Raw genomic sequence first — 18,078 nt, 5'->3', positions numbered from 1 at the left:
ATTGGTCACAGGCCTCCAGTCTGAAAAACTGCCCTCCACTACCATCTTCTGTCTTCTACCTTTGAGCCAGTTCGATAACCAAATGGCGAGTTCTCCCTGTATTCCATGAGATCTAACCTTGATAACCAGCCTCCCATGGGGAACCTTGTCGAACGCCTTACTGAAGTCCACATACATCACATCTACCGCACCTTCCTCATTAACTCTCTGTTCCTTCCTCAAAAAACTCAATCAAGTTTGTGACACATGATTTCCCACGCACAAAGCCATGCTGACCATCCCTAATCAGTCCTTGCCTTTCCAAATAAATGTACATCCTGTCACTCAGGATTCCCTCCAACAACTTGACCACCACCAACGTCAGGCTCACTAGTCTATAGCTCCCTGGCTTGTCCTTACCACCTTTCTTGAACAGTGGCACCACGTTAGCCAACCTCCAGTCTTCTGGCACTTCACCTGTGTTTTTGTTTATCATTGCTAGACGGATTGAATTTCAAAACAGGAAGGTTCTGCTGCAATTGTACAAGATGTTGGTGAGGTCGCACCTGGAGTATCATGCGCTGTTCTGGTCTCCTTTCTCGAGGAAGAATATACTGGCTTTGGGAGATGGTGCAGAGGAGGTTCACCAGGTTGATTCTGGGGTCAATGCGCTTACCCCACGAGGGGAGGTGAGCTGCCTGGGACTGTACTCACTAGAATTTAGAAGAATAGAGAGTATCTTATAGAAACATATACATTTATGAAAGGGATAGATAAGATAGAGGAAGTGAAATTGTTTTTGCTGGTGGCCTCAAGGTTCAGAGGAGTGGATTTAGGACAGAGATGAGGAGGAACTGCTTTTCCAAGACAGTAGTGAATCTATGGAACTCTCTACAAAGGAAGGAATAGAGGCAGCTTCACTACATATATTCAAGACACAGGTGGATGGGTTTTTGTGGAATTGAGGGTTATGGGGATAATGCAGGTAGGAGGTGCTGAGATGATGGATAGATTAGCTATGACCTTAATGAATGATGGAGCAGGCTCGACAGGCCTCTATTACTGCTTCTATTACTATGATATTAAAACTTTGTGTCAGCAAAAGAGAAATCTCAATGTGCAATTCATGGTAAAAATTAAGATCTGATTCCTTATAGATGACTTATAATTTTATAATTTAGCATGGAGGTAAACATTCACCTATATTGGAGACCATAAAAGGTACTGCTTTTGGGTAAAAATGATAAAGCCTTCCACAAGAAATGTTCCTTAACAGCAGTAGCTAAATCCAGATAATCGCATAGAATGGAAGTGAATTTAAATGCATCAAATCACTTTACACAATCCTATTACCTAAACATCGTGACCATGGTACAGTTAAATGTTTAATCCTGTTTCAAGGACACAGTGTTTGCAATATTCAAATTTCCATTGTTAAAAATATACTGTTTGTCCTGGTTGTCAGTTATGTTTGATGAACTGAAAATTACCGATAAAATCCAGTTACATTTAGTTTTTTTTCCTACGATCAGCTAGAAGTAACTGAATTGGGATATAAATATGATAAGCTGTTCTTTTGTGTGAGCAGCCTACACTTCTGGTCAAACTGCAGTGGTTATGGATTTATCAGGATTCATCTGAACTTTACAGTATGCCCAGTCTGTTTTAGTTAATGAGTTCGAAATTATTTCCAATTTACATTATAAAGGGAAATGTTCCAACAGAATTTCATAATCCATCCTGCAAAGGACTAAAGCATGTCATAGGTCTAAAGCCTTGAAATAATACTAGATGAATATTTCGCATGTTTGCATGTAATTATTTTAAAATTTTCATTGGGGCATTGTAAAATAAATGAGCGAATGCTTCCATTAAAGTAGGAAAGGAATTTCATACACTTGACCAAGATATGTTTGATTTGCAACAGCTAAATCTCAAAGTTAAAGCATAAAACTCTAAGAGTACTTGCCGAAAGTTTGATTCTTAAGAAATGGCTGTATTGCAAAGGGAAAGAAAACACAAATGTTGCCTGCATTTGAGGGCCATTTCAAAATGTTATTTGAGGAAGGCAGGATTTTATTGTTTCAAAGCATGTCATCTTATCCATGAGTCAGTGTTTTGATACCAAACTAAAATTTTTCAGTCCATTTTTCAAGGTCCATTATTGAAAAACTCTGTGTTTCAAGTACTTCAGCATGGTCTCTCATGTGAAATTAGCCCAACTGAATCAGACATCTAGGCACATTCAATGAAATACAACTTCTGCAAAACTCAGCAGCCAAGTCTGAACAAATGTCTAATGGATAGATTACATAGACAAGATACTGGAGAGTTTGATAATCAGAGAAAGCATAATAAGAATTATTTTTTGAAATACTTATCACAGAACCCATGTCACAAGGTCATGACAGTATTTACTTTTCCTATGTAACATATATTCCTCTTCAATCTGGTCATTTCTTGACATTTCTATTGTCAAGGTTTTGAAAAACGACGAAGTAATCTCTGACCACTTCCCTGCATTCCAAACTTACTTCCAACTCTGTTTACCTCCAAAACTCCTCTTCCCCTTAAAAGATGTTTAAAACTGCATTTTCAGCTTGCTACTGCCTACACTTTGGTTTTCCATTTAATACATTCCTTATGTACCTATTAGTTACTTAATCACATTTGATATCCCCACTTCTAGTAACCTCTCTTCTCCTCTCTCCCATTCTGGTTATAACCCCTGCATAGACCCAATTTCCACTTCAAGTCCAAAGTCCTGACTAACCTATTATTGTTCCCCATCTTCCAGTGGCTCCAATTTAGAAATTTCAATCTCATGTTTCAATTTCTTATTATTTGCTCTGTTTCAGTAACCTGCACCAGCTCTGCAACCTTTAGAATAATGCATTCTTCAGACTCTGAGCTCTTTCTCCCTTTATCTTCTTCCCTTTCATTTCACCTTTGAAGTCTAAGACCTACACTCATGAATTCTCTATCTCTGTATCATTATCTGAAAAGGCCTACATAAAATCCACTCTTCTGACCAAGCTTTTGGGCCTATTACAATATTTCCTTGAAATCATGTCCATTTTTGTCTGATTATGTTTCTGTTTAGTATCTTGGAACATGTTCCTGTGCTAAAGATGCAAACTGCTGTTGGTGAGTTTTCTTCAACAAATGGCACCATGAACTCAAGTTATTGGGTAACTTCACTCATATTTTGATAAATGACTGCCAGGTTGTTCTGCTATAATGCACATTTCATTAACTCAAATTGACTATAATGCAACTATCAAATCGGGGACAAAGTTTCTAAATGCAAACTTTTAAAATGTGTGCTGGCTGTAATGCAATTACATCACCAACACTTTAAGCATTGTTTCTAAAATGCGTTTTTTCTATAAAACAGGATTGCACAAGAATGCAACCAATGCATAATAGAATAACTACCTGTAAAATTCTTCAGTCTATCACACAGTTGTCATTGTATTCTGAAAGCTTCAGGTTAAATATACAGGCGATCACTTAGTGTTTATGGCTCTTTTAAAAGAGCATACAAACTACACTCTTAAAATTGCACGTCTGTGAGACATCTTAAATATAACTCTAACAGTAGCTTGCTAATTTTTTAAAAATCCTGCGGTATCAGGGAACATGAAAAATACATTTCATAAGAATGAAGATGACAATTCTATCTTTTGATTCTATCAACTTGTTATCTTTTTGCTTTTCCAAATATTGGTACTAATAAAATGTCTACTTTCTGATCAATTATTGGTACTTTGAATATTTTGATTTGAACTCTGCTCACCTCTATCTATTTCTGTAGGTCAAGTGCAATGGCTTCAACACTAGAGGGCACTGTACATTAACCTTGGCTAAGAGAAATTAAAGACAAGTTCAGTAGCATAGAGTGGTCATGAAATACTCAAATATTCATTTTGCAATTTCAGTACACAGGCTTGAACTTAAAGGTCAAATTATTTTACACAGTCTCTCAATTCACCACTGCTATATCAAATCTATAATCTGAGACTCCAGCGCTTACCCCTACCTTATAACACTTTGCTCACACACAAACTTTCTGGCCTCTAAATGGAAAATCTCATGAAACGGCTTTACAAAAAGGGCAGCAACTAATTAACAGAAAAAGAACAAAAATGGTAAATTTTAAGCAGATGTTGTTCAAAGGCTAATTTAAAATCCTTTATATTAGATTTTCAGTAGTTGTGAAATCTGATATTTCCTCGATAAGCTGCTCACCTATATCCATGTAACCATCATGAGTACCTCCTACTTCCTGCCTTTTGCGATAGCATTTTCATAACACGGTAAAGCACAGGCAAACAATCAAGCAAGTTCTTTCAGCAAAGTGAATCTGCCAATATTTGTAGTAACTAGTAAAATCCTAACTCAAATATGTTTGCTCGGAATTAATTTATGCATGCTTACAAATAAAGTGCATACAAACTGGCAATTTTCTCGTTAAATTATTAAATGCTACAACATTTAAGTATTAAAATACTAAAATATATAACTTCATCACAATAAAAATCAGAAGAATACAGAAATGAGTGGCTCAGAAGAACCCAATATTCTGAGCATGGAAAGTCAACTCAAAGTCTTCCTTAGAAAAAGAAATATAGTTTCAAACTACATATCATAGTTTCTACATTTCAGATCCACTGAAAACAAAAATCTTAGAAAAGTTTTGATATTTTAACCAGACTATTTATTGTTAAAATAGGATAGAGAAGGTTGTTAAATGTTGTGGTTCTGTTCGCCGAGCTGGGAGTTTTTGTTGCAAACGTTTCGTCCCCTTTCTAGGTGACATCTTCAGTGCTTGGGAGCCTCCTGTGAAGCGCTTCTGTGCTGATTCCTCCAGCATTTATACTGGTTTGAATCTGCCGCTTCCGATTGTCAGTTGCTGTCCACTGCAGTGGCCGGTATATAGGGTCTAGGTCAATGTGTCTGTTGATAGAATTTGTGGATGAGTGCCATGCCTCTAGGAATTCCCTGGCTGTTCTCTGTTTGGCTTGCCCTATAATAGTGGTGTTGTCCCAATCGAATTCGTGTTGTTTGTCATCTGAGTATATGGCTACTAAGGATAGCTGGTCGTGTCGTTTCGTGGCTAGTTGGTGTTCATGGATGCGGGTTGTTAGCTGTCTTCCTGTTTGTCCTATGTAGTGTTTTGCGCAGTCCTTGCATGGGATTTTGTACACTACGTTGGTTTTGATCATGCTGGGTATCGGGTCCTTTGTCTGGTGAGTTGTTGTCTGAGAGTGGCTGTTGGTTTGTGTGCTGTTATGAGTCCTAGTGGTCGCAGCAGTCTGCCCGTCAGTTCAGAAATGCTCCTGATGTATGGGAGTGTGGCCAGTCCTTTGGGTTGTGGCATGTCCTCATTTCGTTGTCTTTCCCTAAGGCATCTGTTGATGAAATTGCGCGGGTATCCGTTTTTGGTGAATACCTTGTATAGGTGTTCTTCTTCCTCTTTTTGTAGTTCTGGTGTGCTGCAGTGTGTTGTGGCCCTTTTGAATAATGTCCTGATGCAACTTCGTTTGTGTGTGTTGGGGTGGTTGCTTTCATAGTTCAGGACTTGGTCTGTGTGTGTGGCTTTTCTGTATACCTTCGTGGTGAATTCTCTGTTCAATGTTCTTTGTACCATCACGTCTAGGAATGGGAGCTGGTTGTCCTTTTCTTCCTCTCGAATCGGATTCCTGTGAGTGTGGCGTTGATGATCCGGTGTGTGTTCTCTATTTCTGTGTTTTTAATTATTACAAAGGTGTCGTCCACGTATCTGACCCAGAGTTTGGGTTGTAATTGTCTTAAAACTGTTTTTTTCTAACCTTTGCATTGCTGCTTCTGCTATGAGTCCGGAGATCGGTGAGCCCATGGGTGTTCCGTTGATTTGATCATATATCTGGTTGTTGAATGTGAAGTGTGTTGTGAGGCACAGGTCCAGTAGTTTAAGTATGCCGCCTTTGTTAATAGGTTCAGCGTCCTGTTGTCTGTTGTGTGTGTCCAGCAGGTTGGATATTGTTTCTCTGGCTAGGGTTTTGTCAATAGAAGTGAACAGTGCCGTTACATCGAATGGGACCATAGTTTCTTCCTTGTCTATGTGTATAGTTCTGATGATGTCCAAGAATTCTTGTGTTGACTGTATAGAGTGTCTGGATCCGCTGATCAGGTGTTTCAGTTTCTGTTGTAGCTCTTTACCAGGAACACCATCACACAAACTGGCTAGTGATACTATGGGTCTGAGTGGGATGTCTGGTTTGTGTACTTTAGGTAGTCCATAGAATCTGGGGGTGTTGTTGCTTTCCGGTTTCATTCTTTGTAGGTCAGTCCTGGTTATCTGTCCGTTTTTTTGTAGATTCCTCAGTGTGTTGTTTATCCTATTGGTGAGCTGTGGAGTGGGGTCAAACTCCCTCTTTTGGTAGGTGTTGGTGTCTGCAAGTAGTTGTTCAGCTTTTTGAATGTAATCTGATTTGTCCAGTATCACCGCCATTCTGCCTTTGTCCGCTGGTAGTATGATTATGGTCTTATCGTTTCTTAGTGATTTTGGTGCTTCTTTCTCCTTGGTGTTGAGGTTGTGTGTTTGTCTTTTCCTTGTTATCATAGGTACGATACTTTGTCTCACTGTTTGTTGTGTCTCTTCTGTCAATCCATTGTTCCGGAGTGTGCATTCTAGTGCTGCTAGGAAGTCTGCTGTCTTGGCGTCCCTGTGGTTGTAGTTAAGTCTCTTGGCCAGTATTGTTCTTTCCGTGTCTGTGAGCTGTCTGTGGGAGAGGTTTTTAACCCAGGTGTGTGTTGTGGTGTCCTTTTCGTTGTGTGTTAGTTTGGCCATTTCTTCTTTTAGTGCCGTTTTTTTGTGGTGTGTGTGGTCCTGTTCTGTACTATGGTGACATCCTGTTCTATGGTCCGGGTCAATTCCTGATTGGTAGTTTTTAAAATTAACGATTTTTGGCGCGCAATTTCTTGTCTGTATTTGTGGAGTCTGTTGTGGGCATCCATAATCATTACCTGGATCATCCTGAGTCCGTTCTGTCTGGCTGTGTCTCTGACAAGACAAATACAGACAAGAAATTGCGTGCCAAAACAGATGCCCACAACACAATCCAAGGTAATGCAAAGGTTAGAAAAAACAGTTTTAAGACAATTACAACCCAAACTCTGGGTCAGATACGTGGACGACACCTTTGTAATAATTAAAAACACAGAAATAGAGAACACACACCGGATCATCAACGCCACACTCACAGGAATCCGATTCGAGAGGAAGAAAAGGACAACCAGCTCCCATTCCTAGACGTGATGGTACAAAGAACATTGAACAGAGAATTCACCACGAAGGTATACAGAAAAGCCACACACACAGACCAAGTCCTGAACTATGAAAGCAACCACCCCAACACACACAAACGAAGTTGCATCAGGACATTATTCAAAAGGGCCACAACACACTGCAGCACACCAGAACTACAAAAAGAGGAAGAAGAACACCTATACAAGGTATTCACCAAAAACGGATACCCGCGCAATTTCATCAACAGATGCCTTAGGGAAAGACAACGAAATGAGGACATGCCACAACCCAAAGGACTGGCCACACTCCCATACATCAGGAGCATTTCTGAACGGACAGCCAGACTGCTGCGGCCACTAGGACTCATAACAGCACACAAACCAACAGCCGCTCTCAGACAACAACTCACCAGGACAAAGGACCCGATACCCAGCATGATCAAAACCAACATAGTGTACAAAATCCCATGCAAGGACTGCGCAAAACACTACATAGGACAAACAGGAAGACAGCTAACAACCCGCATCCATGAACACCAACTAGCCCCGAAACGACACGACCAGCTATCCCTAGTAGCCATACACTCAGATGACAAACAACACGAATTTGATTGGGACAACACCACTATTATAGGGCAAGCCAAACAGAGAACAGCCAGGGAATTCCTAAAGGCATGGCACTCATCCACAAATTCTATCAACAGACACATTGACCTAGACCCTATATACCGGCCACTGCAGCGGACAGCAACTGACAACCGGAAGCGGCAGATTCAAACCAGTATAAATGCCGGAGGAATCAGCACAGAAGCGCTTCACAGGAGGCTCCTAAGCACTGAAGATATCACCTAGAAAGGGGACGAAACGTTTGCAACAAAAACTCCCAGCTCGGCGAACAGAACCACAACAACAAGCGCCCGAGCTACAAATCTTCTCACAAACTTTGAAAGGTTGTTAAATGATTTGTCATGTAGAATGATGTGGCAGTCTAAATAAATGGCTTTTCTGTAAACGCCTCAAACCATAATTTAAATTAAGTAGAGAATAAACATCTTCGATCTGAAAATCTTTCCAAATAGCTTCATTGGTCCTGCAACCTGTAAATTGTTTCAGAGATGTAGAGGATAGGATAGCAAAGTCAATTCTGGATAGGAGCGAGAGTAACAGGGGTAGTTGTTATGGGGGACTTTAACTTTCCAAATATTGGTGGGAAATATTATAGTTAGAGTACTTTAGATGGGTCAGTTTTTGTCCAATGTGTGCGGGATGGTTTCCGGGCACAGTATGTAGACAAGCCAAGAAGGGGTGAGGTCACATTGGATTTGGCACTGGGTAATGAACCTGACCAGGTATTAGATTTGGAAGTAGTTGATCACTTTGGTGATAGCAATGACAATTCAATTATGTTTACTTTAGTGATGGAAAGGGATAGGTACATAGCGCAGGACAAGAGTTATAGCTGGGGGAAAGACAGTTATGATGGAATCAGGCAAGATTTAGGATGCATAGGATGAGGAAGGAAACTGCAGGGGATGGGCACAATTGAAATGTGGAGCGTGACAGCAGGGAGGAAGTGGTTGAGCGAAGTCGCTGTGATTTACTAAAGAAGTTAAATCTCTTGTCAAGGGGAAGAAGACAGCTTATGTGAGAATGAGATGTGAAGGCTGAGTTAGGGCGTTTGAGAGTTACACAATAGCCAGGAAAGGCCAAAAGATAGAGCTAAAAAGAGCCAGGAAGGGACATGGGAAGTCGTTTGCAAATAGGATCAAGGAAAACCCTAAAGCTTTCTATAGGTATATCAGGAAAAAAACAATGACTAGAGAAAGATTAGGGCGAATCAAGGAAAGTAGTGGGAAGTTGTGTGTCAGAAGAGATGGGGAAGCACGAGATGAATTTTTTTGTTAGTATTCATACTGGGAAAAGACATTACCGAGGAGAATACTGGATACAAGCTACTAGACTAGATGGGATTGAAGTTCACAAGGAGGTGTTAGGAATTCTGTAAAGTGTGAAAATAGATAAGTCCCCTGGGTCAGATGGGATTTATCCTAGGATTCTCTGGGAAGCCAGGGAGGAGATTGCAGAGCCTTTGGTTTTGATCTTTATGTCGTCATTGTCTACAGGAATAATGCCAGAAGACTGGAGGATAGCAAATGTTGTCCTCTTGTTAAAAGGGGAGGATAGACAATCCTAGTAATTACAGACCAGTGAGCCTTACTTTGGTTGTGGAAAGTGTTATGAGAGATAGGATTTATAATCATCTAGAAAGGAATTCATTGATTAAGGATAGTCAACACGGTTTTGTGAAGGGCAGGTCATGCCTCACAAACCTTACTGAGTTGTTTGAGATGGTGACCAAACAGGTGGATGAGGGTGAAGCAATTGATGTGGTGTATATGGATTTCAGTAAAGCGTTTGATAAGTTTCCCCCGGTAGGCAAATTGCACAAAATACGGAGGTATAGGATTGAGCGTAATTTAATGGTTTGGATCAGAAATTGGCTTGCTGAAAGAAGACAGAGTGATGGTTGATGGAAAATGTTCATCCTGAAGTTCAGTTACGAGTGGTGTACCACATGGATCTGTTTTGGGTCCATTGCTGTTTGCCACTTTTATAAATGACCTAGATGAGGGCATAAAAAGGATGGGTTAGTAAACTTTGCGGATGACACTAAGGTCAGTGAAGCTGGGGTTAATGCTGAAGCATGTTGCAGGTTACAGAGGGACATAGATAAGCTGCAGAGCTGGCAAATGGAGTTTAATGTGGAAATGTGCGAGGTGATTCATTTTGGAAGGAGAAACAGGAATGCAGAGCACTGGGCTAATGGTAAGATTCTTGGTAGTGTAGATGAGCAGAGGGATCTCTGTGTCCATGTACCTAGATCCTGAAAGTTGCCACCCAGGTTGATAGGGTTGTTAAGAAGGCATACGTTGTGTTAACTTCTATTTGAACAGGAATTGGGTTTTGGAGCCATGAGGTCATGCTGCAGTTGTACAAAACCCTGGTGTGGCGACATTTGGAGTATTATGGACAGTTCTGGTCACTGCATTATAGGAAAGATGTGGGTTCAGAGGAGATTTACTAGTATGTTGCTTGGTATGGAGGAAAGGTCTTACAAGGAAAGGTTGAGGGACTTGAGGTTATTTTCATTAGAAAGAAGAAGGTTGGGAGGTGACTTAATTGAGACATAATTGTGGGCGGCACGGTGGCACAGTGGTTAGCACTGCTGCCTCACAGCGCTCGAGACCCGGGTTCAATTCCCGACTCAGGCGACAGACTGTGTGGAGTTTGCACGTTCTCCCCGTGTCTGCGTGGGTTTCCTCCGGGTGCTCCGGTTTCCTCCCACAATCCAAAGATGTGCGAGTCAGGTGAATTGGCCATGCTAAATTGCCCGTAGTGTTAGGTAAGGGGTAAATGTAGGGGTATGGGTGGGTTGCGCTTCGGCGGGTCGGTGTGGACTTGTTGGGCCGAAGGGCCTGTTTCCACACTGTAAGTAATCTAATCTAATCTAATCTAATCTAAGTAATAAGAGGGTGGACAATAAGAGCCTTTTTCCTTGGATGGTGATTGCGAGCATGAGGGGACATCGCTTTAAATTGAGGGTTATAGTTATAGGACAGATGTCAGATGTAGTTTCTTTACTCAGAGAGTAGTAGGGTTGTGGAACACTGCCTACAACAGTAATAGATTCACCAATTTTAAGGGCATTTAAATGGTTATTGGATAAACATATGAATGAAAATGGAATAGTGTAGGATAGATAGAGTCTTCAGATTGGGGGCCGAAGGACCTGTACTGCGCTGTATGATTCCAGGTGATTAAGAGAGTCAAAAGTGAAGTACAAATAGTGTGAGTGAAGTGTCGTCTGGCTGAGTAATACATCTATGCAAGTGACCAAAAGTACAAACGGTGAGTGTAAAGTCACTTGCTAGTCAGCTGATGACACTTTACTCACACCATTTGACATTTTTGATAACCTGCAAACACTTGTCATTTGGCCTGTCGACACTCCACTCACACTATTTGTACTTATCTTTTGACACTCTTAATCAGCTGAAATGATTGTGCTGTTACCTCTCTGCATATAAATTCTGTGCTAGTGTGCTGCTCTTCACTTCACCTGATGAAGGAGCAATACTCTGACAAGTTGTAATTTCAAATACAGAGAAACCTCGATTATCCAAAGGACATGGGCAGGGATACTTCATTCAGTTACTCAAATTCCGGATAACATCGTTTAACCGAGCACGTGGGACCTTGTGATTTTGCCAGATAATCCAATATTGGGATAATCAAGGTTCCCTGTAAACCTGTTGGACTATAACCTGGCGCCGTGTGACTTCTACAAATCATGAAAAGAGAAAAGTTGCATTTTGTGGAATTAGAAAATAAACTAAAACTTGTTGATACCATTGACCCATAACAGGAGAAGAGGTTAACTCTGTCTCTTATGGTGAATTTAAGTTCAGTTGAGATTAATATTAATTAACAATATTTTTTCGAGCATTAAGGTTCTGCATTGATGGCACTGTTGAACAAAAGCTAAAAAACAGGTTGATTTAGAAAGTGCTTTTGTTTAAAAAATGCAAGTCTTCCCTTCAGATGTGAGTTTTGGACCAATGAACCACCAAAAGAAAAGACAATCTCATTTTGAGTTCTGTTGCTGCCTTCTTTATGCTGATTGGCAAGAAGATAATACAGATACCCTCCAGTTTTTATTTAGTACAGCAGTTGTCTTCCACAATGTACAACCTTGCTGGTTATCATGATTTTCTCTGTGATGAGTGATGTTACTCCCAATTTATGGTTGTTGGCTAACCTCTAAAGAGAAAACAAACTCAGTATCCAATCCAAAAATTGGTTAAACATTGGATGCAATTACAAGTTTTACTATTTTTAACTTCAGTTTGCAATTCAATTGTTCAGCAGAATCAGCACATTAAAGAGTGAAACTTGTTTAAATCTGAACCATTAACAGCAGTTCAGCTTTATGTACCATACCTGGGTGGTGCTCTCCAAGACCTCGTAGCACATCGGACGGATGGACACAAACATTGTTCTTTGAGTAAATAATTTCGCCATCCAAAATTCTGGAGGATCCACTTGACTGATTAAAGGTCAGGAGGTCAGAGGCTTTTGAAGATGCACGCCGCAGGAGCTGACCCAGAGACATCTCCAAGAATTTCTTTCCATCATCTGAAGTCTTCAGCCTAGTTCAAAGCAAAAATATAAATTTCTTAAAAACCAAATTAAAACCCTGCTGAAGGATAATAACTCCAGCTCCTTGAAGAAGTTGCTGGATCCAGCTATCCCTTCCACCCCATTTGTTCTACTTAAACCATGACAATATGACCAATATCATCAAATCATATCTTGGTCAGTCGCCTTTCTTGTCAGCAAATTCTCTTCCAACCGGTATCTCACTTCCGCCACTCTTCATGTTTTATGATTAAATTTGTTGTTCTCTACGACCTCTCAATCTAATTCTCATCAAACAAATCACTCATCAACCTTATTTTCAGGTTTCCTGACCTAGTTCACAGTTCCTTCACCTCAACTACTGTACTCCTCCTTTTCTGCAGCCACATCATGTTCCTCCAAAGCAACTTCATGGTCATCTAGTTGGGTAAGGTTGCTCTCTCCTGCTTCCATTCATATTTGTATAATCAAAGTAAGTGAATCGCTTGCAATGGCTTCACTTTCACTCTCCCATACCATTACTTTAGGTGTTCTCCAAGGCTGTATCCTTGCCTGCAGCTATTTCACACGTCCATGTTTTGTCTTCAGCATCCATTAGCATACCGCAGATTTGACAAGTCCACTGGTGACAGCCAAGTTTAACATACCAGCACCAGTCCAAGTTCTCCCTTACCTCTAAAATTGTCACACTGCTTTTGTAAAATCCAGTATTGTAGGAGAAATCTCTTCCAAATATATCTTGGGAAAACTAAAGCCGCTGCTTTCAGTAACCTCGACAAAATTCCATTCCTGTCCCTGATTCTATTCCTGACCCCAGCAATTAGCTGAACTGCACCCTGCAAGTCACATTTGACAACACATGAACTTCTGACCACATGCTCGGCATCAAGACGACCTATTCCTACCTCTGTCAGCTCTTGATGAACTCATTTCAACACTTCTGAAATTTGCATCCATGTCATTGTAACCTCCAGTCTTAAGTTTTTCTGTGTTTTCTCGGTCAATCTTTCAAATTGCATCTGACATGAATTCTAGGTCATCCAAAATTCTGATGTTAAGGAATACTTATCTCAACCTCCAACTGTTGATCTACATTAATGTCTAATATAGCCATGTCTGAATTGTAAATTCTCATCTTTGCTTTCAATTTCTTCTTTGGCCTTATCTCTTTTTTTCTCTGTAGCTTTTGCTATCCTTTCAAAATCTTTTTGCTCAATCACTTCTTGAATCTGTCAACTTTAATTTGCAGCTACATGCTAGATACCAAGATTCTAAGCTCTGGAACTCAGTGTCTAAGCATCTCTGCCTCTCTCCTCCTCTAGGATATGCCTTAAAACATACTTTTCACCAAACTTTTGATCATCCAACCTATGATTTTCCAAACCTCACTGCAACCAAGTACCTGTGTCACATAATTGCAAGATTTTGCTGTTGTTGACTAAGTGGAATCTTCCTGTAGCCCATTGCCATGGCTTACAAAACTAAATCGACAAATTACTGAAAAATGGGATTAGAATAGTTGTTTTTTTCTTTTCTTTACTGGCACAGACTTAACAGGCCAAAAGGGCCTTTTCCTGTGCTGTAGACCTCTATGAGTTTCAAAGTTTGGGAGAAGATTTGTAGCTCGGGTGCTCGTTGTTGTGGTTCTGTTCGCCGAGCTGGTAGTTTTTGTTGCAAATGTTTCATCCCCTTTCTAGGTGATATCCTCAGTGCTTGGGAGCCTCCTGTGAAGCGTTTCTGTGCTGTTTCCTCCAGCATTTATAGTGGCTTGTCTCTGCCGCTTCCGGTTGTCAGTTGCTGTCCGCTGCAGTGGCCGGTATATTAGGTCCAGGTCGATGTGTTTGTTGATAGAATCAATGACATGGCACTCATCCATTGATTCTATCGACCTGGACCCAATATACCGGCCAATGCAGCGGACAGCAACTGACAACCGGAAGCGGCAGAGACAAGCACTTTAAATGCCGGAGGAAACAGCACAGAAGCGCTTCACAGGAGGCTCTCAAACACTGAGGATGTCACCTAGAAAGGGGACGAAAGGTTTGCAACAAAAACTACCAGCTCGGCGAACAGAACCACAACAACCTCTATGACTCTTAGGACCCTCACCTTCTTAAGAGAAGTGGGGAGCAGAACAGGCAGATTTAGAGTGGATAATAGAACCTATTATAGGTCAAAAAAGAAAAGAGAACGAGAAAAAGAAATACATGGAACAAACATATTATGAAGACTCGAGTGTTTAAAAACATGCATTAAAAGTTTGAATCCTTTTGGAATTCAAATCAGAGAAGAGATTTTTAAAATTCTTTTGTGGGATTGTGGGCATTACTGAGAGGGCAGCATTTATTGCCTGCCCCTAGTTGCCCTTGAGAAGGTGGTGGTGAGCTGACTTCTTGAACTGCTGCAGTCCAATTGTTGTGGATTGACCCACAATATCATTCAGGAAGGAATTTCAGGACCTTGACCTGGTGACAGTGAAGGAAATGGTGAAGTATTTCCAAGATGGTGAGTGGTTGGGAAGGGAACTTGCAGATGGTGGCGTTTCCACCTATCTGCTGCCCTTGTCATTGAAGTGGTTGCAGATTTTGAAGGTGCTATCAGAGGATCTTTGGTGAATTTCTGTACACTGCTGCTACTCAGCGTCAGCATGGAGAGAGTGGATGTTTGTGGATGTGGTGCCATCAAGCAGACTGCTTTGTCCTAGATGATATCAAACTTCTCGACTGTTGCTGGAGTTGCACAGATCCAGACAAATGGTGGGTATTCCATCACACTTGTGCCATGGACAGACTTTGGTGAGTCGGGAAGTAAGTTACTTGCCGCAGTCTTCTTTGCCCCTGACCTGCTCTTGTAGCCACTGTACTTATGTCGCGAGTCCAGTTGAGTTTCTGGTCAATAGAAGCTTCACTGAATTCACCAATGATCAACATCCTTAATGATAACACCATTGATGTCAAGGGGTGGTAGTTAGATTGTTTCTTTTGGTGATGGTCAATGCCTGGGTATTTGTGTAGCATGAATGTTACTTGCCACTTGTCAGCCCAAGCATGGATATTGTCTAGATCTTGATGCATTTGAATGTGGACTTCTTCAGTATTTGAGGGAGTTGCGAGTACTGCTGAACATTGAGCACTTCTTGCCAAACATCCCCACTTCTGATCTTGTGATGGAGGGAAACAGCTGAAGACGGTTGGGCCTAGGATACCATCCTGAGGAACTCCTGTAGAGATGTCCTGGAACTGAATAACGTTTTGTTGTGAAGTAATGTGATGGAATTCCAAATGAAAAGCATCTCTCATTGCATAAATGTGACCATTTTTTATTTGCCAATCTGAAATGAACAGCAAATTTGAGCCGCCTGAGCAGGCCCTCAGAGTCAGCAGCTCTGAAGGATAACTGACTAATGTGATGTGAGATTATCAAATATAGGACAAGTCTGTGCAGTCAATAACAGGATACATATTTACAATGGTAGCCTGATTCATGAGACGAATGGTTGAACAGCAAGGCACAAAGTATTGCTTGGTTTGGTTCAGGACCCATTCTGGTATCAGACTCTCTGCTGCACAGACGAAGGGGCTGAACTGAGAAAGTGTAGGATTCACTGACCTCTGTTTTTTTGGGGCCTCTTTTCAAGTAACAGATCATTCCTTTTCTTTTTGCCACTTCCAACACCATTCGGACAGTCAGCCTCTAGGTGGTTTTGGCCGCTAAATATCCAATTGTCTGACATTAATGTCTACCATATTCAAATTTCATTTGCAATGGTCCCTATAGCAGCAGTATGACTGTCCTTGTCATAGGAGAAGGCGAGGACTGCAGATGCTGGAGATCAGAGTTGTGTGTGTGGTGCTGGCAAAGCACAGCAGGTTAGGTAGTATTCGAGGAGCAGGAAAGTCAATGTTTTGGATAAGAGCCCTTCAGCAGGAATGAGGCTTGTGAGCTGTGCGGGTAGAGAGGTAAATGGGAGGGGAGTGGGTCTAGGAGTGGGGGGGGGGGGGGGGGGGGGGGGGGCGGGTGCGATAGGTAGATGGAGGTGAGGGTAATGGTGATAGGTCGAAGAGGAGGGTGGAGCGGATAGATGGGAAGGAAGATGGACAGATAGGACAGGTCATGAGGGCGATGCCGAGTTGGAGTTTGAAGCGGGATAAGGTGAAGGGTGGGGAAATGAGGAAACTAGCAAAGTCCACATTGATGCTGTAATGATGCCCTAGTCACAACCCAGTGGCCAGTTCACAGTACAGAAGATCTTTAGGTATACAGTTGTCAATCAATACCTAGTGGTGGCTGAGCCTTCACAGGAATTAGCTTTGTAATGACTGATGGATTTAGCACATGCAAGGACCTCTTAGTTGGTTCCAACATGAGACTTTGAGGATATGGTTGAAACTAAAAATGTGAACACTGTTCAGCCTTTTCTCCTGATAAGCTTATTTGGCCCAGTTCTTACTCTTATGAAGGATTACAAGGAGAATATAGGTTAGTTAGTCTTGAAGTTTGATGTTCTCCATCAGGCTTCTGTTACACTACATTCTCTTCCTCATCTGTATATAACTGTAGTTATTGCATGTATTGATTTCTTTTTAAAAACTTGTTGGACATGAGCATCATTGCCTGGGCCAACATTTATTGCCACTCCATAGTTACACTTGAGAAGGTGGTGATAAGATGATTTCTTGAACCGCTGCAGTCCAAGTGCTCTACGTAGACCTACAATGCTGTTAGGGAGGCAGTTCCAGGATTTTGACCCTGCAACACTGAAGGAACATGATACAGTTCCAAGTCTGGATGATGAATGGCTTGGAATGAAACTTGTCAGTGACAGTGTTCCCCTGTCGTTTTAGATGGTATTGGTCATGCACTCAAAATGTGCTTTCTAAGAATCTTTGGTGAAATTTGCACTACATCTTGAATGTGGTAGGTACTTGGTTATGATAGAGTGCCATATCAAAGGCTATTGTAGAAACTAAAAGCTCATGGTATAGGGGGCATCATATTGGCATGGATAGAAGAGTGGCTGGTTAACAGGAAATAGAGACTAGGCATGAATGCAATGAGTGATGTGCCACAGGGATCAGTGCTGGGAGCTCAATGGTTTACAAGTTATTCAACAACTTGGATGAACGAATGGAAGATTTACTGACGTCACATAGGCAAGAAGTTTCGAACAAGAGACTACAAAAAGATATTGATAAGTGACTGGGCAAAGATCTGGCAAATGGAGCATTATGTGGAAAAAATGTGAAATTGTCCATTTTGGATGGAAGGATTTGAGAAAAGCATATTATCTAAATGGCAAGAGAATGTAGAGTTGAGATGCAAAGGATTCTTGATGTCCTAGCCTACAAATAGCAAAAGACTATATGCAGGTGCAAAAGTAATTAAGGAAGTTAATGGAATGTGATCATTTATTACAAAGGGAACTGAATACAAAAAAACAAAGATTATCCTCCAATTTTACAGGCACTGGTGAATATGTCTTGAGCACTGGGCACAGCACTGGTCACCTTATTTAAGAAAGGATTTAAGTACACTGGAAGCAGTTCAGAGAAGTTTACCAGACTAATACCTGGACTGGGTGGGTTGTCTCATGAGGAATGATTGCAA

At 41.2% G+C, this 18,078-nt stretch overlaps 1 protein-coding gene across 4 annotated transcripts in view; it reads right to left on the bottom strand.

The window, feature by feature from the left end:
- Window positions 1–18,078, bottom strand: part of tbc1d16 (TBC1 domain family, member 16) — a 127,765-nt gene that overhangs the window by 85,881 nt on the left and 23,806 nt on the right. For all 4 annotated transcript variants that reach the window (XM_060844500.1, XM_060844502.1, XM_060844503.1 and 1 more), the window contains one exon: window positions 12,274–12,482. In XM_060844500.1, coding sequence (XP_060700483.1) covers window positions 12,274–12,445 — 172 coding nt within the window. In that variant the 5' untranslated portion in view covers window positions 12,446–12,482. The remainder of the gene's footprint in view (window positions 1–12,273; window positions 12,483–18,078) is intronic.

Source organism: Hemiscyllium ocellatum, chromosome 25 (genome assembly GCF_020745735.1).
Source record: "Hemiscyllium ocellatum isolate sHemOce1 chromosome 25, sHemOce1.pat.X.cur, whole genome shotgun sequence".
NCBI lineage: Eukaryota > Metazoa > Chordata > Chondrichthyes > Orectolobiformes > Hemiscylliidae > Hemiscyllium > Hemiscyllium ocellatum.
This window is presented reverse-complemented; position numbering and strand designations above follow the sequence as displayed.